The sequence below is a fragment of the Lepus europaeus genome, chromosome 16 (genome assembly GCF_033115175.1).
Source record: "Lepus europaeus isolate LE1 chromosome 16, mLepTim1.pri, whole genome shotgun sequence".
Classification (NCBI taxonomy): Eukaryota; Metazoa; Chordata; class Mammalia; order Lagomorpha; family Leporidae; genus Lepus; species Lepus europaeus.
The window spans coordinates 26286819-26306200 of NC_084842.1; the positions used below are offsets into that span (position 1 = coordinate 26286819).

Consider the following 19382-nt stretch of genomic DNA (forward strand, 5'->3'; position numbering starts at 1 on the left):
AGACAGAGAGAGTGTGAATGAGAGAGAACTCCCCAAATAGCTGCAACACCTGGGGCTGGACCAGGCTGAAGCCAGGAGCCAGGGACCAATTCAGAACTCCTGACATGGGTGGCAGGGATGCACTGACTTGAATTATCACCACTGCCTCCCAGGGCTCATTAGCAGGAAGCTAGAATTGAACGTGGAGCTGGGACTGGAACTCAGGCAGTCTGATAAGGGACACAGGTACCTTAACCACCAGGCCAGAAGCTACCTGAGTTAGAATGCTTTAAACTTCTTTGGAAACGTTGAGGCACACTTCTTCTGAAAGCCCCCAGCAGCAGGATCTCTGCCCCTTGCTACTGACTCCCGGCCTAAAGCAATAGTTTTGTGTTTGCTGTCTCACTTCTCCTTATCCCTTCTCCTGCCCCGCTTAAGAAATAAAACAGAGATAAACAGGCAAGCAAAAATTAGACCAAAACCCGGGGAGAAAAACCTTGTAATGTGACTCAGCATTTCTGGAGTGGAGAGGAGTGGAGTGGGGTCTGCCTGGCTTTCTGTGGACAGTGGGATTAAACTCTGGGAGTACTGATCCAAGCGAAAGACCATCCTTCGTTTTGTCATTGTTGTTTCCTTTTTGTAGATGACGGCCCTTGTTTAGGCTCTCGGAAACCAGACCAACCCTATGAGTGGCTTTCCTACAAACAGGTGAGTTTCCCAGCCCTGTGGACAACTCCCACGGGCTGCAGTGCTTCTGTGTGTTCCTGCTGGGAGCCCTCAGGGGCTAGTGCTGGACTAGCTCAGAGCTTCTGGACCAACAGGGAACACCCAGCTGGAGAAACTTGACACAAAGCTTTGGGGAAATCCAGTTAAGTAATTTAACTGGTGGTTTAAAACTGCTGTGGATTCAGTGGCTCATAATTTTTAAGATGAAATTCTACAAAGTGCTTGAAGCAGGTGAATCCTATTCTGGAACCCAGCTGAGAGGATGGGACACCCCCCCACTCTGCCTGTGTTGTGCTAGGAGGCCTTAGAAGCTCCAGTGTAGAGGATCCCTCTCATCGCATAAACGACCAAAACGTGCCCAGGAAGATTTAACTCTGCTGACCTCACAGCTGGCGAGTGGCAGAACTAGGACTAGAAGCAAAGTCTGCAGCCTTTTTTTTTTTTTTTTTTTTTAAGATTTATTTTATTTATTTGGAAGACAGAGAGAGAGAACCTCCATCCTCTGGTTCACTCCCGAAATGGTTGCAACAGCCAGGGCAGGGCCATGCCGGAGCCAGGAGCTTCCTCTGGGTCTCCCACGTGGGGTCCAAGCACTGGGGCCATCCTCCGCTGCTTTTCCAGGCATTTGCAGGGAGCTGGGTCAGAAGCAGGGTGGCCGGTCCTCAAACTGGCAGCCTTGTGGGTTGCTGGTGTTGCAAGCAGCAGCTTAACCTGCTGCCCCACAGTGCCGGCCCCCGCAGCATTTTGTGTGGATTTCTCCAGTGCATCGCGCTGCTGAGGCAGTCCTTGCCCGTCTCACCACTGCTGTGACCTAACTCCAGCGCGACAGTAGAGGAGCCACCTGTGTGACTGTGCAGAGACAAAGGAAGCTGGGGTGTGGGTGTTGTCACGCTTGTCGCTCTCCAGTCCCCACTACCGATGGCTCAACTGCAGGTAGCAGAGCAGGAAGGCGTTGCTCTGTGTTTTTGTGATTTTGTTGCACTTGGGAGTGTTTATGTGAGCAGAGCTATCGTGTGGAGCCATTGACGTACTCCCTTGGCATAGCATTTGTTGGTTCTTCTGAAATTAAAATGTGATTTCCCTCCCCTCCCCTTGTCTGAAGTCCACAGAAGGCAGAAGGCCTCCCACCTAGGTAGCATGTGTCTCTTCAGGAGCACGGAGAGGTGGAGCAGCTGCCATGCCTTGCTGTGGAAGGAGTGAGGAGCTGTGGCCCGAGTGCCCTGAGGGCGTTCCCTGCGTGTATTTTGCCTTACCGGGGCTTAATAGTTTCCCACCTGACGGTCATTTCCAGGGTCCTCATTTTCCCAAATGGTGTCTAGAGTGTGAGTGTGTGTGTGTGTGTGTGTGTGCGTGCGCGCGCGCACGCTGCAGACATGACACTGCCCGAGGCCTCACAGAATCCTCGGTGCCTTTTAGATTCTTTCTGTTAAATGTATTGGCAGGAAGAGAGAAAACGCACCCACTGCACACTGGATTTGTCAAGGCAAATTGAAAACCACTGTGGTTTCTGAAGGGGTTACTCTGTGATTTGTACATTTCACTCAGAAGCTGGTGCAGATAGAACTGGCCTTACCTGAAACAAACTTTCGATTTGTACAATAAAATCATCTTTCACCCAATGAATCTGATCTTAGTGGCTATGAATTCCTTTGAGATATTTAAAACAAATGTTTTAAAGATTTATTTATTTGAAAGGCAATGTGACGAAGAGAGAAAGGCAGAGACAGGTCTCCCGTCATCTGCTTCCCTCCCCAAATGGCTGCAATGGCCAGGATTAGGCCAGGCTGAAGCCAGGAGCCTGGAGCTCCATCCAGCTCTTCCACGTGGGTGTGGGAGTGCAAGTGCTTGAAACGTCATCCACTACTCTCCCCACTGCATTAGTAGGCAGCTGGACTGGAAGTTAAGCAGCCAGGACTCAAATCTGCTGCACCACAGTGTCAGTTCCTGAGATATTTTAAAAGAAAGGTATAGACTGTCTTTCTAGAAATGTAAATGTTTGCATATTACTCCAATAATGTGTACTGATAATTGCAGGCATTTTTCAGGTTCCAATCCCTTAAATGCAGTCAAAGAGCTGTGAATGAGTCCTTGGAGTAGTAGGCACTAAACTCAGCTGTCACCTTACCTGTGTTTATGTGACCCGATAGGCAGGGCAGGGGTGGCACCACTTGCCAGAACCAACAGGATTCCGGGCCAGAGGTGAGGCGTGGCTTCATCTGCTATAGGCATGGTGTGCCTTGGCAGTGCTCCTGAAAAATCTACCAGCTCAGAGTTTAATTGTAAGACTTACATTTTTTTTTTTTAGTTAATTTAGAATAAGAGGAGTAAGAAGGTGACCATGAGTGTAAATCTACCTATTTTTATTTAGTTGTTACAATAATATGCATTTAAATTTTTCTCATGTTATTACTAATGATTCTACCCCATGTGAAATAATTTTTGTAACCATAATATTTACCAGCTATAACTATCCAGCCACTGTCCTCCCCCCCCCCCCGCCCCAGAGGTTATTGAATTTAGAAAATTTTGAAATACGCATCTTTGTACATAGGCTTTTTAAAAACCTCCTTCCAAGATTGAAATTTTTCCTGGGAATAAATTCTCAAGAGTGGAATTGTACGGCCTCTTAAGAGTTTGCTGTGTTTCAAAGTTCTGTCTACAAATTGGCGCCTTCTGGGTTTCAATGATAGGTTTGGGCTGCTTTGTTGTTTTATATAAATGCTTTACCCTCCCCCCTCAAAAAAAATCAGTGTATTTGTGTTTATAATTTTATCAAATGCAACAGAAGAGCGTGAGTGTGCCAGCAGCCCTGACACAGTCGCGTGCGACAGCAGCTGTCGGCAGGAGATGCATTCGCTTCGCGGAGGAGCCCTAGGAGCCGTTCTCCTAACACCGAGTTCCAGAGAAGGAAACCATGCGTGTCCCAGACGCTTGACAAGGAGGGGTGTCTGGGCAGCATGGCCTCTGGCTGAGGTGCTGCTCCGTCCCGGTCAGCCTTGTTCCTGATGCCGAGTCTGACTCTGCCCCCTCCTCCCACCTCAGGTGGCTGACCTGTCGGAGTGCATCGGCTCAGCGCTGCTGCAGAAGGGCTTCCAGGCCGCGCCCGATCAGTTCATCGGCATCTTTGCTCAGAACAGACCCGAGGTACTGACACCAGGCACTTCCTCTGCTTGCTGCTCAGGCTTCGCCAATGTAGCAGCTCCTCCGAGTTCACACCTGCTTGAGACGAGGGCTCCTAGTCTGGTTTCCTCTGGGAATGGGACTTCATGTTACTCCGCTTAGAAAGTGACACACACAAAACCTAGCCCAGAGCCTCCTACACCTTTAAGAAGGACAAAAACAACACTGTAAAAAATTGTTTTTGGTTTTTAAACCCAGATCCCCAACAAAATTCTAGGCTGACAAACAAGGGACTCTTCTCACTTTAAAGGGTAGCTCTGTGGTTAGAAAAATAGCACGTATAAGTGACAGAGAATCTTCAATATGTACGTATGATGGCAGACTCTCGTGTTTTATTTCTGAAAGATCTGAGGCTTTCCCTCCAGTGGCTGCCAGGCTTAAACCAGCTTGGGCCTTGGGGAAAGTGGCCCCCAGCGACCTGGCCTGCCTTTGGACACGTGGTGCGGAGTCTGGCTGTGGGCTCAGGCACAGAGCTTCTGTAAACCACTGGGTGAAGGTCGGTTTAAATGCAGAGCCCTTGCAGAGGCACTGCAATTGGGCTACTTCACGGTTCAGTGGCAGAGCTGGCTTGGGAAAACTCAAGCACCTGGCTTAAAGAAATCAAGGGTGTCCTGATACCTGCTGGTGCCCCTAAGACATGTTAGCTCAATCCCTTTGCCGTGTACTGTTTTATAAATTATGATGGCTTCCTAGGGTTTTGTTTTGCTAAGCAGGAAACAGTATCCTCCACAGCTGGACTATTCCCTGTCTAGGCTCATGGAATCTAGCTTCTTTCTTTCTTTGCAAATGAACACATCCAAGATAATGTAGTGGAATTTTATCACGAATCTATAACTACAAAACCTCTTCCTTCCTTCAAGGATAGACTCCTTCCTAAATGTACAAGTTAGTTCAACAACTATTTATCAGGCGCCTAATGTATGCATGCTACTGTGCAAGGCTCCAAAGCATCCTCTTCCTAAGGTCTAAGGAAGGAAGGACAGGCCCAAAAGCTGACACCTGCTCTGTAGTATGCTGTGGGCCTAGGGCAGAATTGTGGGACTCAGTCAAGGTGAGCTTCCTGGAAGTGGTACCTGAGTAAAGGCTTGAAGAAAATACACACTGGGGGCAAGGGAACGCGAGGACCAGCTGCGCATTTGGATCAAACGACACGTTGGTGTCAGGGAATGAAGCATGTCAATGTGGCGGGGGAGGCAGAGAGGGAGAGCGTGCCCTGCTAAGGAACCTGGCCCTGACCTTCATCTTGATAACGTGAGATCTGTCCCACGGCCAAATGCAAGAGCACAGGAACTCAGTCCCAGGCCAGGCGAGGGTGAGCGCCGTCCTGCCTTGCATCTGTGCTGCGTCCCAGTGCTGCAGATGAGTCCCTCTGAGGAGTGGGTGGAGGTCATACGGAGCTCCCGGGGACTGTGACTGACGAGTAGCCTCTTCCACCGGGCCTTGGCTGCGTGGCCCACTGGCTTAGAGGCAGGGTGACCAGTTACTTCCCCGGGGAGAGTCTGTGGAAACCGTTTTCCTGCTAGACGAGTTTGTGGCTCCTTGCCCTATCCCTGGGCCAGACTTTGGCTGCTGCCAAGTTGATCTTCCTCCAATCCCAGCCCCTGTTGGGCCTCCACGCCCTCCGTGGCTCTGCATGGCCTGTGGGCTCTGCAGCCACAGGCTCACTCCAGCCTGCCTCTCTAGCCCTGTAAGCCCCCATGCCCTCCTCTCTGCCTTTGGTCATGAAGTCCCCTTTGTGGGGACTTCCTTTTTCCATTGGTTCACTCCCCAAATGGCTGCTACGGTCGGCGTGCTGCGCCGATCCGAAGCCAGGAGCCAGGTGCTTCCTCCTGGTCTCCCATGCGGGCGCAGGGCCCAAGCACTTGGGCCATCCTCCACTGCACTCCCGGGCCACAGCAGAAAGCTGGACTGGAAGAGGAGCAACCCGGACTAGAACCCAGTGCTCATATGGGATGCCGTCGCCACAGGTGGTGGATTAACCAAGTGAGCCACGGAGCCTAACCAAGATTTCTTTTTATTTACTTGAAAGGCAGTGTTACAAATGGCTGCAGCAGCCAGGGCTGGATCTAGGAGCCAGGAGCTTCTTCCAGGTCTCCCACGCTGGTGCAGGGGCCCAAGCACTTGGGCCATCTTCTGCTGCTTTCGCAGGTGCATTAGCAGCAAGCTGGATCAGAAGAAGAGCAACTGGGTCTTGAATGGGCACCCACCTGGGATGCCGGCGTTGCAGGTGGAGGCTTAACCTCCCATGCCACAACACCAGCCCAGGTTGTGACTTCTTCTCAGCAAGCAGCCTTGTGTGTGTTCTCTTTGTGAATCCATGGCAGCCGGTGCTGAGCCTGAGGGACACAGATGTTCATTTTATGAGCTCAGATGTTTTTGCTTTGCGCCTGCGAGTGCTGCTGTCCTTGGAGCGAGTCCACATTGACTTCTTGTTTTCTCTCCCTGACCTTTGCTGTCTGTTTAGTGGGTGATTATTGAACAGGGATGCTTCACTTACTCCATGGTCATCGTTCCACTTTATGACACCCTTGGAACCGAAGCGATCACGTACATCGTCAACAAAGGTATGGCTGTAGTCTCTGGGTGGACATTGGCCCAGGTATCGGGCAGATTCAGTGACTACATGTGCTCATTTGGTCGACCCTGGTTGTGGGATGGGGTTGGGGAGATTGGTTCCTGGATCCCCACAAATGCCCAAATCCCCGGATGCTCAAGTCCTTTACACAATGGCAAAGTGTTTGCCATGTAGCCTGTGCACATCCTGGCATATGTTTTAATTCATCTCTGTACTACTTATAACGCCTCATTCAGTATAAATGCCGTGTAAATAGTTGTTACACGGTACTGTGTGGGGAATGACAGTGGAGAAAAGGCTGTACCTGTTCAGTATAGGCACAGTTGTTTTGCGATATTTTCAGTCCACAGTTGGCTGAATCCACAGACCAGAACCCCCAGATAGGATCAGCTGACTGCGATGTGACAGATTTCATGTCTAAGTGCACAGCTCCCTTTCTGTTACAGAATGCCGTACATAATCTATCTTTTTTGTGTCAGATATTACAGAGGCAACCTTTTAGCTTATTCCTCCTGTCTCTCTTCATTTGCAGCTGAACTCTCTCTGATTTTTGTTGACAAGCCAGAGAAAGCCAATCTGTTGTTGGAGGGTGTAGAAAATAAGTTAACGCCAGGCCTCAAAGTCGTGGTTGTCATGGACTCCTACGGCAGTGACCTGGTGGAGCGAGGCAAGAAGTGTGGGGTGGAGATCATCAGCATGAAAGCCATGGAGGTGAGTCAGCGCCGCCTGCTTCCCTGGAGGTTTTCCCTGAGGTCATCTTGGCGCAAATGGCCAGTGCCTCCCCGCAATCCCAGTCCTGGCTGGTGTCCCTAACAACCCGTGAAAGGTAAAGAGCAGCAATTCCTGTCTCATTTCTGGAAAGCGGAATTCGGCCTGCATGCTCAGTGTACATACGGCCCATGTGACAGAAGCTCTGTTCTAAAGAGCGTTGCAGAACTCACCTGTGTCTCCCCGAAGTCAGACCAGCCATGGCTGTAAACACTAGGAATGTGGTGCTAGCTTTAGGCAGGTGGAAATGTAGGTTTTATGTCCTCGTTAGGCTTCCATGGCTTTACTTACTCGTCTCTCTAAAACAGGCTGCTTTGGTAGAGTCCTGTTGAATTCTCTGTGGCCACATTTGATTTGGTTCATCTGCATACTAACTTTATTAAACTTCACATGAATGAACAGCTGTAACCATGCTGGGATATGAAGGTGGCCCATGTTTCAGTTGGTTGCTTGATGTCAGATCACATGAAGCCGTTCCCACAGTGGGACTTCACTAGAGTCCCATCTGAGGAAGCTGGCATGAGGAGAATCTTCCTTATAAACACATCCCAGGATATGAGCAGCTGAAGAAAGTAGTCCTCTTTGTGAAGGTGCTGCAATAGTTTTCTGAAAGCGTCACAAACATGGTTTTACCATTGTGTTTATGATCTACAAAGAACTTGAAATTACTGGAAGGATTTGGGGAAGTTTCCTTGGGGAACCTGGTAATCAGAGCTGTCATATTCTCACAGAGCCTTCTGTCACACGCAAGTGCACACACAAACTCACACTATGGTCCCGTAAGCATTACTGCGTCTGCTTCAAGGTTAAAACAGGATTTTAGCCAACGGTTACCTGGCATTTTTTTTACTTTGTTTTACTTGTAATCCCCTTTTAGAATAACGTAATCTCATCTTCACCTTCTCTCCCCTCTCTAAACACACACAAAGGAATTTTTCCTTGTCTTTTTTGACTATTGGATGATAAAGAAGTAATTTTAAAGCCAAATTATTTAGATGAGTAACTGAAGATTGTAATATGAAGTATGCACTTTTTGTAAACTTTTATATAACATCTTAATTTATAAAAGACATTATTTTACCCTTGCTTGTATGATTCATGCTTATTTAAAATTTGGTAAGCAAAAGGTGAAGATTTAAAGATATTAATGTAAAATTAGCCTTATGATTGATCTTGTGGACAAAATTTTATTGTTGTATAGTTTGAAAGGATCAAGAATAGAAACATTAGTCTTTGGAACATTTGCATTTAAATACATGAACCAGAACCATCTGAAAGAACTAGACAATAAACAGTGACATACACAACATTAAAAGCCTACAATTAACATTTTAATATATTTGCTTTATTACATTTAATCTATCATTCCGTCCCGCTGTTCATTCATCAATCATTTTTTGATGCATTTTAGTAAGTTACAGATTTTTTTTTTTTTAAGATTTATTTATTTCATTTGAAAGTCAGAGTTACACAGAGAGAGGAGGAGAGATGGAGAGAGAGACATCTTCCATACACTGATTCACTCCCCAGTTGGCCACCATGGGTGGAGCTGCACAAATCCGAAGCCAAGAGCCAAGAGCTTCCTCCCAGTCTTCCACATGAGTGCGGGGGCCCAAAGACTGGGGGCATCTTCTACTGCTTTCCCAGGCCACAGCAGAGAGCTGGATCAGAAATGGAGCAGCCAGGACTCGAACCAGCACCCATCTAGGATGCTGGCACTGCAGGCAGTGGCTTTACCAGCTAAACCACAGCGCCGGCCCCAGGTTACAGATTTCTTTACCCCTAAATACTTCAGTATGCCTATTATTAACTAGAATTCAATTTTGCCTATGAGGTTGTCTTTTTGGGTTTTTCTTTTAACCTGAAAAATGGCAACTTTTTTTTATAATGGTTCTCTCTCTACATATATAGATACATAGATTTTTTTTTATGCAAGGGGACAGTATGTTTATTAAAGTGGCCACTAAGAGCATGGTGCTCCATGGTTCTGAATATGGTGTTTCCAATGTTCACTATAATTTTTTCTAAATGATAAGACAGACTTAAGGCCATGAAACTTTGATGGCAAATTGTGTGCTAGTTTGGGTAAGACTTGTTCTCAATAAGTCAAAAGCTGAATTGCATGCAATCCTTATTTTATTTGATGTCAATATTTGAAAAATTGGACATCTTTAGAAGTTATGTAAGAATGATAAGTAAACATTTGAAGCTAATAAGGATTATTTTGAAAAAAATCACAGAATTATCATTGGGTTAGCTCCTGATTGACATCTAATTAGATATCAGTGTTCCTGTTTTTAATCAGTGGACTGTTATACATGTAATTTAAAATGTGATTAAGGTTTAAAACTGCTGGGCAGAAACTCATTGAGCCCTAAGCACGCCCATCTAATTTCCATTTAATATTAGACATGTTCACTCCATATGCTCACTCAAGCTGCTCAATTTTAATAGGAAAAGAATATGAATGGTTCATTGTATAAAATTAATAGATGTTAAGGTGGCCACCTGCCTGCCTTAATGTAGTAAGCTGAGCCACACCAAGTGGCCCTAGCTGCGTGCCTGCCGCTGGGAAAGGAAGCCACCATCTGTAACCTGTGTGTCCACTGGAGAAGCAGTCTTGGGGCTTCTCTTGCGGCCTGTTTTGTTCATGGAGGCTCCCAGGTCCTTCCTTACTCCGTGTGCCGAACAGTTACTTGAGCCTCTGCAAAATGGCTCGAGTAAGTTTTCTGGTCTGGAGGAGACATATTTTCCCCAGGCGGAAGGCGCACAGCTGCGTGCGCCGATGGTGCTGCGCTCTGATTGGAGGAGGGCGCAGAGCATGTCGGTTGTCCGTGTCGGTTGTCGGTGTCCCGAGACTTTGTTCGAGTAGGCTGGGACGAGAAGTGAGCCACCACAGACCTTGATTGCTGTCTTTTTTTTTTTTTTTTTTTTTTTTGACAGGCAGAGTGGACAGTGAGAGAGAGACAGAGAGAAAGGTCTTCCTTTTGCCGTTGGTTCACCCTCCAATGGCTGCCACGGTAGGCGTGCTGCGGCCGGCGCACCGCGCTGATCCAATGGCAGGAGCCAGGTGCTTCTCCTGGTCTCCCATGGGGTGCAGGGCCCAAGCACTTGGGCCATCCTCCACTGCACTCCCTGGCCACAGCAGAGAGCTGGCCTGGAAGAGGGGCAACCGGGACAGGATCGGTGCCCCGACCAGGACTAGAACCCGGTGTGCCGGCGCCGCAAGGCGGAGGATTAGCCTAGTGAGCCGCGGCGCCGGCCTGATTGCTGTCTTTGAATAAATCCCGTTTCCAAGACCAGTGTTAGAACTGACATTGCCATGATTTTCTAGAAGAGAGGAGACAGCTGAATTTTGACTCTGGTTATGCAGATTGCCATTGTTCACTGCCCCAGACAGTTAGGCTGACTGAGCCGCAGCGACCGGACCCCGCAGGAAGCAGCTTCTGGTGACTGGCTGTGACCCGACTTTACAGTTAGACGGTGTTCCCGCCTACGAATTCTCTTTTTCTCTTCTCTTTTAGAACCTGGGAAGAGCCAACCGGAGGAAGCCCAAGGTAAGCCTGCGGCACTCGATCCAGCCCCAGCGCAGCCCCCTCTGCGGCTTTCCCTAGGCGGTCAGTCGGGGACTGGCAGCAGTCTGGGGTGATAACTCAGCCCTGGTCATTGTCTGTTCCGATTTATGCCAGCTTTTGTTTGTTTTGTTGAAATCTTTAGCCTCCAGCACCGGAAGATCTTGCAGTAATTTGTTTCACAAGTGGAACCACAGGTCAGTTTTGAAATGAAATTGCTTCTACGCCGTGTCTGAAATTGTGCGCTCCCTGCCCCCTGAGTTCTCGGATCACTTATGAGTTAACTACAGAGGATTGAATGAGAAGAGGAGGAGGCACCTCAAGCACTGTCCTCTCACCTGCTCCCAGATAGTCTCAGGGTCCGAGTGTTCGTGCAGTTCTTAATCACCGAGTGCCTCCCACATTTATTAATGGTAACTTCCAGTCACCCATCTTCCTAGGGCCCGCTATGGCTTCCAGGAATAAAATTCCTGATTTTTCTTCTCTTGCTGCTCCACACTCCCTCTAAAACGTGCCCAAATTAGCAAAGATTGCCTATGATTGTTTTAAGGTAGTTAGTTTCATTTAAAGCATTGCAGGTGGCTCAGGGATTTAAGTTACTCAACATTCCGCTCCCGTGGGCGGGCGCATCGAGCAGTAGAGGAGTGTGAGGTCTGAATTCTGCAGGGTTTCTTGGCTTGCTCACTTTCTGCCATCCCCCGATGGGATCTCTTTAACTATGTTCTGCTTCCTCTATGCTCTGCAGGCAACCCCAAAGGAGCGCTGATCACTCATCGAAATGTAGTGAGCGATTGTTCAGCTTTTGTGAAAATGACAGAGGTAACTTTTGGGGATATTGTCATCTTTCTTCATATTTATTGATTGGCCCTAAGCCTCAAGAAGGAAAGTGGCAAAAGTGGCATCACTGAGTTAGATCCATTTCGTATTTAGAACACACCTGAAATACAGATCTGGCTAAGGATGACCCTCTGGCTTAGGCTGTGGACCTAAGCCCCAACTCCTGCTGTGACCAGCAAGGTGGATCGATAGGTAGAATTCCCTGCAGCTATTAAATGGCAAAGCTTCATTTGTTGTTGTTGTTGTTGTTGTTTTTGACAGGCAGTCAGACAGTGAGGGGGAGAGACAGAGAGAAAGGTCTTCCTTCCGTTGGTTCACCCCCTAAATGGCTGTTACGGCCAGAGTGCTGTGCCAATCCGAAGGCAGGAGCCAGGTGCTTCCTCCTGGTCTCCCATGCGGGCGCAGGGCCCAAGCACTTGGGCCATCCTCCACTGCACTCCCGGGCCACAGCAGAAAGGTGGACTGGAAGAGGAGCAACCGGGACAGAATCGGTGCCCCAACCGGGACTAGAACCCGGTGTGCCGGCACCGCAGACAGAGGATTAGCCTAGTGAGCCGCGGCGCAGGCCAAAGCTTCATTTGGATGCTTCTATGTAAATACTTCTGGCAAAGGATGAAGAAGAGATGACTCTCATGTGCTTTTTATACCATCCTAGTGTTGGGAAAATAATTTCTTTATGTTGACAATGAAATGTTAAAGGCTGTTGAATGTTGAAGGGTTGTGAATGATTATTAATTGACTTGCAATGTATGAGAAACACTTCCGGGGTCTTAGTCTGCACAGGTTGCCATAATGAAGTACCGCGGACTGGGAGGCTCCTCTCAGAAGGCCACAGGCCCTGCGGGATCAGGGCCTCCAGTACAGTCACCTTGGAGCCCCATCTCCAGATGCGTTGTGGATTAGGACTATAACGGAAGAGCTGGGGGGAGGGCACAGTTTGCTTCTTGGCACCAGAATTTCTAACTTGCCTCTTCAAAAGGCCCTTATGGAACAACAGGATGCTTCTCCCTTGTACTCTTTTCTCAGTGAGCATCGTTTGCTTTTGCAGTTTCTTGGGAGCATTCTGCAACCTTGATTTTTATGGCCGGAGCCTATGCTTTGATGGTTTGGGGCACTGGACAGCTTTGGTCTTGGGTGCTGGAGAAGGGTGATCTTTGAGAGCTGTTGCCACTTTCCACACCTAGTCCCAAACACTTTTTTTTTTTAATTGATATGTACTTTCTAAGAGCTCAACATTTAGTACCTTACCAAAGTGAAATTTTAATTTCCTATTTGGCCTTGAAAAAAAGGTAAAATACATTGAAGCTATTAAGGCAAAAGGTTGAACAGCTTTATTTAAAACCAGTTGTTTCAAGGGGCATTTACAACATTGTAAAATTTCTGCTCATGAAAATGGACATTCTTCTCATGCTAAATCACAGAATTGGAAAGAATCACTATTCGTGGGTCTGATTTCTCATTATGTAACAATTTCCTACTGAGAAATACTAGTTGGGATGCAGGCCACACGTGGATGGCTTTACTCGAAGGTTGTGGTTTGCTCAGTCTACCCTCCAGCGCTCGGAGTGGTAGGGGGAGTCTCCACTCTGGAAGTGCGATTATTAAGGATGACCCGGCTTGGAGAGGGGAAGGGCACAGCTCTGAGGAGGTTCCATCACCTCCCGGGGAACTTGATAACACCCTCATTGTTTATTTGGTGTGACAGCAGCTGCTGTTGGCCAGTATTCTTCACGTTAATAACATTGAACATCCCATGCAAACCCTCATTGTGCTGGGCCAGAAATAAGGTCAATTCTGAGGAATAGTAGGTGTGCAAACTTAATCTACCTGTGGCCCTATCACGATCAGCACTTTATAGGCAAGCAAATCCCTTGATGCCAAGTCTGAGGTCATGTTAAGCAAACTGAGCTAGTTTTTGTGGGGTAAAGTAGGACTTGAAATAAAAATGTTAATCAAATGCAAATACTCTAGATACATTTACACTGTAAATTAAAGGACCTTGGGAATCCATTTCCTTGTATCTCTTCTCTCTTTTCCCTTTGAAATAGGTATGCTATCTTTACTGGAATGGATCTTGTATTTCTTACCTTAATGTAGAATTGAATTTGCTGGGTAGCGGGATACTAGAACCCTGAAAAACTAAATGATTTGAGCACATAGACCCTTACCATTCCAATTTGGACAGAATTTTCCTTGTTTTGATTAAAGTCCTGAAGTGGCTTTGCTTTGTCATTGAGGACGACTCCAAACTATTTGAATAATTGAAAGTGTTGCTTTTCTTCCCATTCTTTGGTGAGAACCAATTGCAGATCATAAGCTAAAGCTGTTTCTCCTTAGTGTTGGGGTACTATGTGCTCTAAAATAAAATGGAAAATTACTGGAAATCTTAATGCTTTTCTGCCTTGCTGGTGTCTTTGCTTACAGACTGCAGTCAATCCTTGCCCAGATGATACTTTGATATCTTTCTTGCCTCTCGCCCATATGTTTGAGAGAGTTGTCGAGGTAGGCATTCCGTTTTGATTTGCTTGCCTGCTTGTCTGTGTTGTGCTGAGTTGTTGTGTTTTCCAGAAAGCACTTGGCCTGAATGCCAGCGACACACACATTTCGTTTTTACCGCTGGCACACATGTATGAGCAGCTCCTGCAGGTAAGTGTCTCGTGTGGGCTGCGTCCCCACAGGTGAGCCTGGGCTCAGCCCCCTCCAGAGGAGGAGCCCATACGTGGAAGAGCACCCTTGCTTTTCCTGGGTCCGAACTGGCTATTTAGTCCTCCATTTTAATGTCAGAAGCACCAACTTTTGAGGGCTACTAATGTGGACTGGCTTCCAGGAGGATGAACTCTAAAAGCTAAGATTTGTATGAATTCATTCCCACACAGCCTAGTGAGGCTTCTGTCCCATAAGGATGCTCTGCTTTCCATCGTGTGGGCTCATAGCAAACAAGTTGGCTTGTGACTGATTGTTTTCACCACTATTCTTCATCTTCACCTGGCCTTTATCTAAAAAAAATTGCACGTGCACAGCTGTGTGGATAATGTAGAAGTCGACAAGAACCATCTTTTCTCCTTCCTGGAAAATTTTTGGATTTTGTACCACAGGGAGAACAGTTGGTCATGTTGATTTGTTTTGTGAGTGTTTATTGAGTGCCAGCTGCACACCAGGCACTGTGGTCAGTGTGGGAGACCAGAGACTGATGGGAACCATGGCTTTGGTTGGCCACCGAGCCTACAGGACCAAGTATCATTAGAGCCCAACTTCCATCTGCTATTCCACTTCCTGCACATCCTGGGATTTGTGAGTCTAAGGTGACCTCAGCTGAGTTGGTAATGGACCATATGTGCCTGGCTGAAGTTTTAGAGGTGTGCCTAGGAGGTAGACTCCACCCCACAAATGCCTCCTGAGCTTTAATTTTTAAACAGTGACCCAAAGTGTACCTTTCTCGTGGCTTCTGCTTTCAAATCAGAGGCTGTTTGTGCTTCTGTTACATCATCTCTGGATCGCCTTTTCTTTTTTTAAATGAAGAACAGGCAGACTGTGGCTTGCTGGTACAGTTTTCCCTGGACAGGGAAAAACACAATACAGTATATTGCAGCTGGATAGCAAGCCACTTGGGTATGAGATATCCTGGTGTCTTCAAAAGCTTTTCTTTACATTCAAATAAGTGAATGAGACTTTAGTTAAGTCTGGACTGGAGTCAAGTCATTATATTTTGAGAAGTATCTGGAAGCTGAAAGTATCTGGAATGTGTCGTCATATCACCCAATACATTCCACAGACATTTATCATGAAACTGATGCCGCGTCTCTGTGATCATCCCTGAAAGCAGTAGACCCATTTCATACCAACTCCTGCATCTTCAGGATGATCGAGAGAAACAGCACATTTCCAAGTTGAACTGTGACCAGTAGATACAAAAGCATTTCTTTTTATTTTCTTTTTGCAAGCTAACTCTGTTTGGAAACTCGGAGATTTGTGGATGCTGGCCTGAGAGGCTGGCGCTGAGGTCCGTGTGTTTGGATGGATTTGGTGGACCCTGGCTGCAGGGATAAAACATGTGTGGTTTCTGTTTGCCTCGGCAGTGTGTGATGCTGTGTCATGGAGCTAAAATAGGATTTTTCCAAGGAGACATCAGGCTGCTCATGGATGACCTCAAGGTGCTGCAACCCACCATCTTTCCTGTGGTTCCCAGACTGCTGAACCGGATGTTTGACCGAGTAAGTTCCAGGCAGCAACATGTGGGCCGCGGAGTGCTGGAGTCTTGAGTGGGAGCCTCGGGCGGGAGTGGGGCTCAGCCACACACCCAGCCATGTGGCCACGGACAGTCGCCTTCATCTTCAGCTCACTCATCTGTGAAATTAGAGTGTGTTTGCCTCTCAGGCTTGTGGGAAAAGATAAGGAGAGAAAACACAGCAGAACGCACCTCGAGAGGCTCACGAGAGCTGTCAGAACAAGCGCCGAGCCTCTGCTTTCTCATCTGTACACAGACTGGTACCTCTCCCGCCCTGCCGGCCATCTCATGGACTCCACTAGTTGGATCACATGCAAATCATAGCTGTAAAGCCACTGTATTCACTGTAGAGCTCTATGTGAGGTCTTAGCCACACAGAGGGAAGCAAGTGCGCTAAGGCGGGGCCTCGGGGAATGCCAGCCCTAGTGTGGCAGCGACCATTCAGACGAGGGAAGACTAGCGTGTGGCAAGAGCAGTCTCCAAAAAGCATTTTGGCTGGGCAGAATTCATGGTCTTTGAAGCCGAGTTCGTGTCATCTTTGAGACCCTTCCCTTTTTTTTTTTTTTTTTTTTTTTTTAATGGGGCTTTAAAATTTTGTTTTGAGAGCAGACAGACAAGCAGCGAGAACTCTCACCCTCTGATTCACTCCCCAAATGCCCACAACGGCTGGGCTGGGCCAGGCCAAATCTGGAAGCCATAAACTCAGTCCAGTTCTCCTTCATGGATAGCAGGGACCCAACCTCAGGAGCCATCACCTGTGCCTCCCGCCTCCCAGGGTGTGCACGAACAGGAGGCTGGAATCAGGAGCAGAGCCAGGACTGCCCCCAGCATCTCCTACAGCAGTGGGCATTCCAGCTGGTGTCTTCTGCTAGGCCAATGCCCTCTTCCTGCATTTATTAACTTAGCAGCCAGCATTTAGCCTGGCAATTAAGTACCTGGGTTTGATTGCTGGCTCTAGCTCCTGACTGCAGCTTCCTACTAATGCAGACCCTGGGAGACAGTGGTGATGGCTTGGAAATTGGGTCCCTACCGTGGGCTGCTATTGTGACGCAGCAAATTAAGCTGTCTCCTGCAACACCAGATCTCATTTTGGAGCACCGGTTCAAATCCTGCTGCTCAGCTTCTGCTCCGGCTCTGCTGATGGTCCTGGGAAAACAACAGAAGATAGCCCAAGTACCTGGACCCCTGCACCCGTACAGGAGACTGGGTGGAGTACATGGCTCCTGGCTTCAGCCTGGCCCAGCCTTGACTGTTGTAGCTATTTGGGGAGTGAACCAATGGATGGAAGATCTTTCTCTTTCGCTTTCTCTGTCTGCCCCTCTCAGAAATTTTCAGAAATTTTCACTAGTTTCCGAGTTCTGCCATCAGCGGCATCACAGCTTTAGCGCATTTGCATCACCTCAGAAAGAAACCTTTGCTCTGCTCTCAGCTTGCCTCTCCCTCCTGCTTCCCCCCCAAGCAACCACTCAACCTGTACATTTCTCTCTTCTGGACTTTCACCCGGATCGTGTAGTGCTGTGTTCTTTGTAACTGGCTTTTTTCATTCGCACATTTTCAGAGTTCATCTATGTAGTGTGTATGAGTCCTTCATGCCTTCTAATGGCCAAATAGTGGTCCACTGTACGGCCAGAACACATTTTGCTGATCTATTACTTCATTTATGGGCATCTGATTGTTTCCAGTTTTAGCTATTAGGAATGATGCTGCTGTAAACATTTGCCAGAAAGTTTCAGTGTGGACATAAGAAGGTACTTCGAAAACATCACTGAAAATGGAATTGAAAGATCAGTTTATTTCAGCACAAAAAAAGTTTGAAATCTGTGCATGGTTCTTTTATACTATGCATTTTCCATGAACTTTTTGAAGACCCCACATGTTTTCCTTGCTCCCGCCATATAGCTGGGAGTGGAGTTGCACCTCCATGTCTCAACTGTGCAGGAACCAGGAGACCACGGCAGCCACACCGCCAGACATTCCCGCCAGCAGTGGAGAGGACGCCAGCTTTCCGCTCCCTCACCAACATTTGTTATTTTTTGACTTTGTGGTTCTGGCCATCCTAATGGGGGTGGAAACCTTCTGCTTTGTTGCCTCGTCAGATTTTTGGGCAAGCAAACACCACCCTGAAGCGATGGCTGTTGGACTTCGCTTCCAAGAGGAAAGAGGCCGAGCTGCGCAGTGGCGTCATCAGAAACAACAGCGTGTGGGACAAGCTCATCTTCCACAAGATCCAGGTAGCCCGCGCCCCGGCCCTGTGTCCCGGGGAACCACCTGCGTCTCAGCGCTCTGAGAACGCTTTCTGTGTGCCCCGCAGAGACCTGAAAGTAAGGGAGACAAGGACCTATTCTTATGCATTCTGACAAATGTCTAGTTATTAAGGACCAAACTGAGTAGTCAGTCCCCGAGATACATTTGAAGAATTTGCAGGAAAGAAAGGATTCAGGATAGTCTTTCTAATTCTCCCTTTGTTTGTCTAGATTAGGTACATCACTCTTGAGATAATTCTTTAAGCGTGGGTCCTCCCAAAATGCCAGAACAGTAATAGTTGCCACATCTGTCTCACTCGTGTTCTGGTTCCCTACGATCTCCGTGAGCAGAGGTGCTGGTTGACCTTCATAACCACTGAGAACGCGTGGGTAGTTAGGAGTGGAAACAGACCCACACCCTGTGTCCCGGTTATGAACGCCCTGAGGTTCTCTCTGCATTGACTCAACTGTGGTTTCCTGTAGCCAACAGAGGAGCACAGGGGTCCCAGGCAGGTGTCTGGGCATCTGGGCACCCACTTCCAGATAAAGAATCCTCACCTGCTCTCCCTCTCTCCCTGCCTTGCAAGTCAAGCCTGGGTGGAAAAGTCCGGCTGATGGTCACAGGAGCAGCGCCGGTGTCTGCCACGGTGCTGACGTTTCTGAGAGCAGCCCTCGGCTGTCAGGTGAGGTGGGCTCCAGGTCCCCTGGTGACCCGACTTTATGTGCTGGGACCGCTCCCTTACCAAGTCACTTTCGTTCTCCTTGTGTGTCTTTTTCTAATTAGCAAATAAAAATCGTATGTGTTTAGGGGGGACAGCATGATGTTTTGACACGTGTGTTCATTGTGTGATGGCTCAGTTGGACTAATAAACGTATGCATTACTTCACACACACGCCACATTTTTTTAGTAGTAAAAACTCATAATCTACTGTCAAGCAGTTTCAAGTATGGAAGCATTGCCATTCACTGAGGCACCTCATGGTGCGACAGGTTGCTGGAATTTCTTCTTCGCGTCCAGCTCAAGTTCCATGTCCTTTGGCCACCATCTCTTCAGTTCTCCCTACTCCCTGCTTTGTGTACCTGTCTTTTTCTTGTTTGGAGGATATGTTAATACTAGAGGGTTTAGGGATATAAGCGTACAAACCTTACTTGCCCTAGGCAGGGAATATGTGTTGTGTCCACCATTTGTGTTATTTTTTCCAGGGTAAGGCATAAGATAAGCCTTTAGAGACAGGCATGGGGTGGGGGAGTGGTCCTGAGTGATACATGTACTTGC

The 19382-nt window shown here is 47.8% G+C and overlaps 1 protein-coding gene across 3 annotated transcripts in view; it reads left to right on the top strand.

The window, feature by feature from the left end:
- ACSL1 (acyl-CoA synthetase long chain family member 1) overlaps positions 1 to 19382 on the top strand; it is a 130452-nt gene that overhangs the window by 102335 nt on the left and 8735 nt on the right. For 2 of the 3 annotated variants that reach the window (XM_062213632.1, XM_062213630.1), the window contains exons 4-14: positions 623 to 687; positions 3748 to 3849; positions 6350 to 6449; positions 6993 to 7171; positions 10753 to 10785; positions 10946 to 10997; positions 11546 to 11619; positions 14062 to 14139; positions 15714 to 15848; positions 17959 to 18093; positions 18693 to 18788. In XM_062213632.1, the coding sequence (XP_062069616.1) occupies positions 623 to 687; positions 3748 to 3849; positions 6350 to 6449; positions 6993 to 7171; positions 10753 to 10785; positions 10946 to 10997; positions 11546 to 11619; positions 14062 to 14139; positions 15714 to 15848; positions 17959 to 18093; positions 18693 to 18788 (1049 nt within the window). Of the gene's footprint in view, positions 1 to 622; positions 688 to 3747; positions 3850 to 6349; positions 6450 to 6992; positions 7172 to 10752; positions 10786 to 10945; positions 10998 to 11545; positions 11620 to 14061; positions 14140 to 14205; positions 14284 to 15713; positions 15849 to 17958; positions 18094 to 18692; positions 18789 to 19382 lie in introns of all 3 variants that reach the window. The other variant, XM_062213631.1, reaches the window with a different exon arrangement.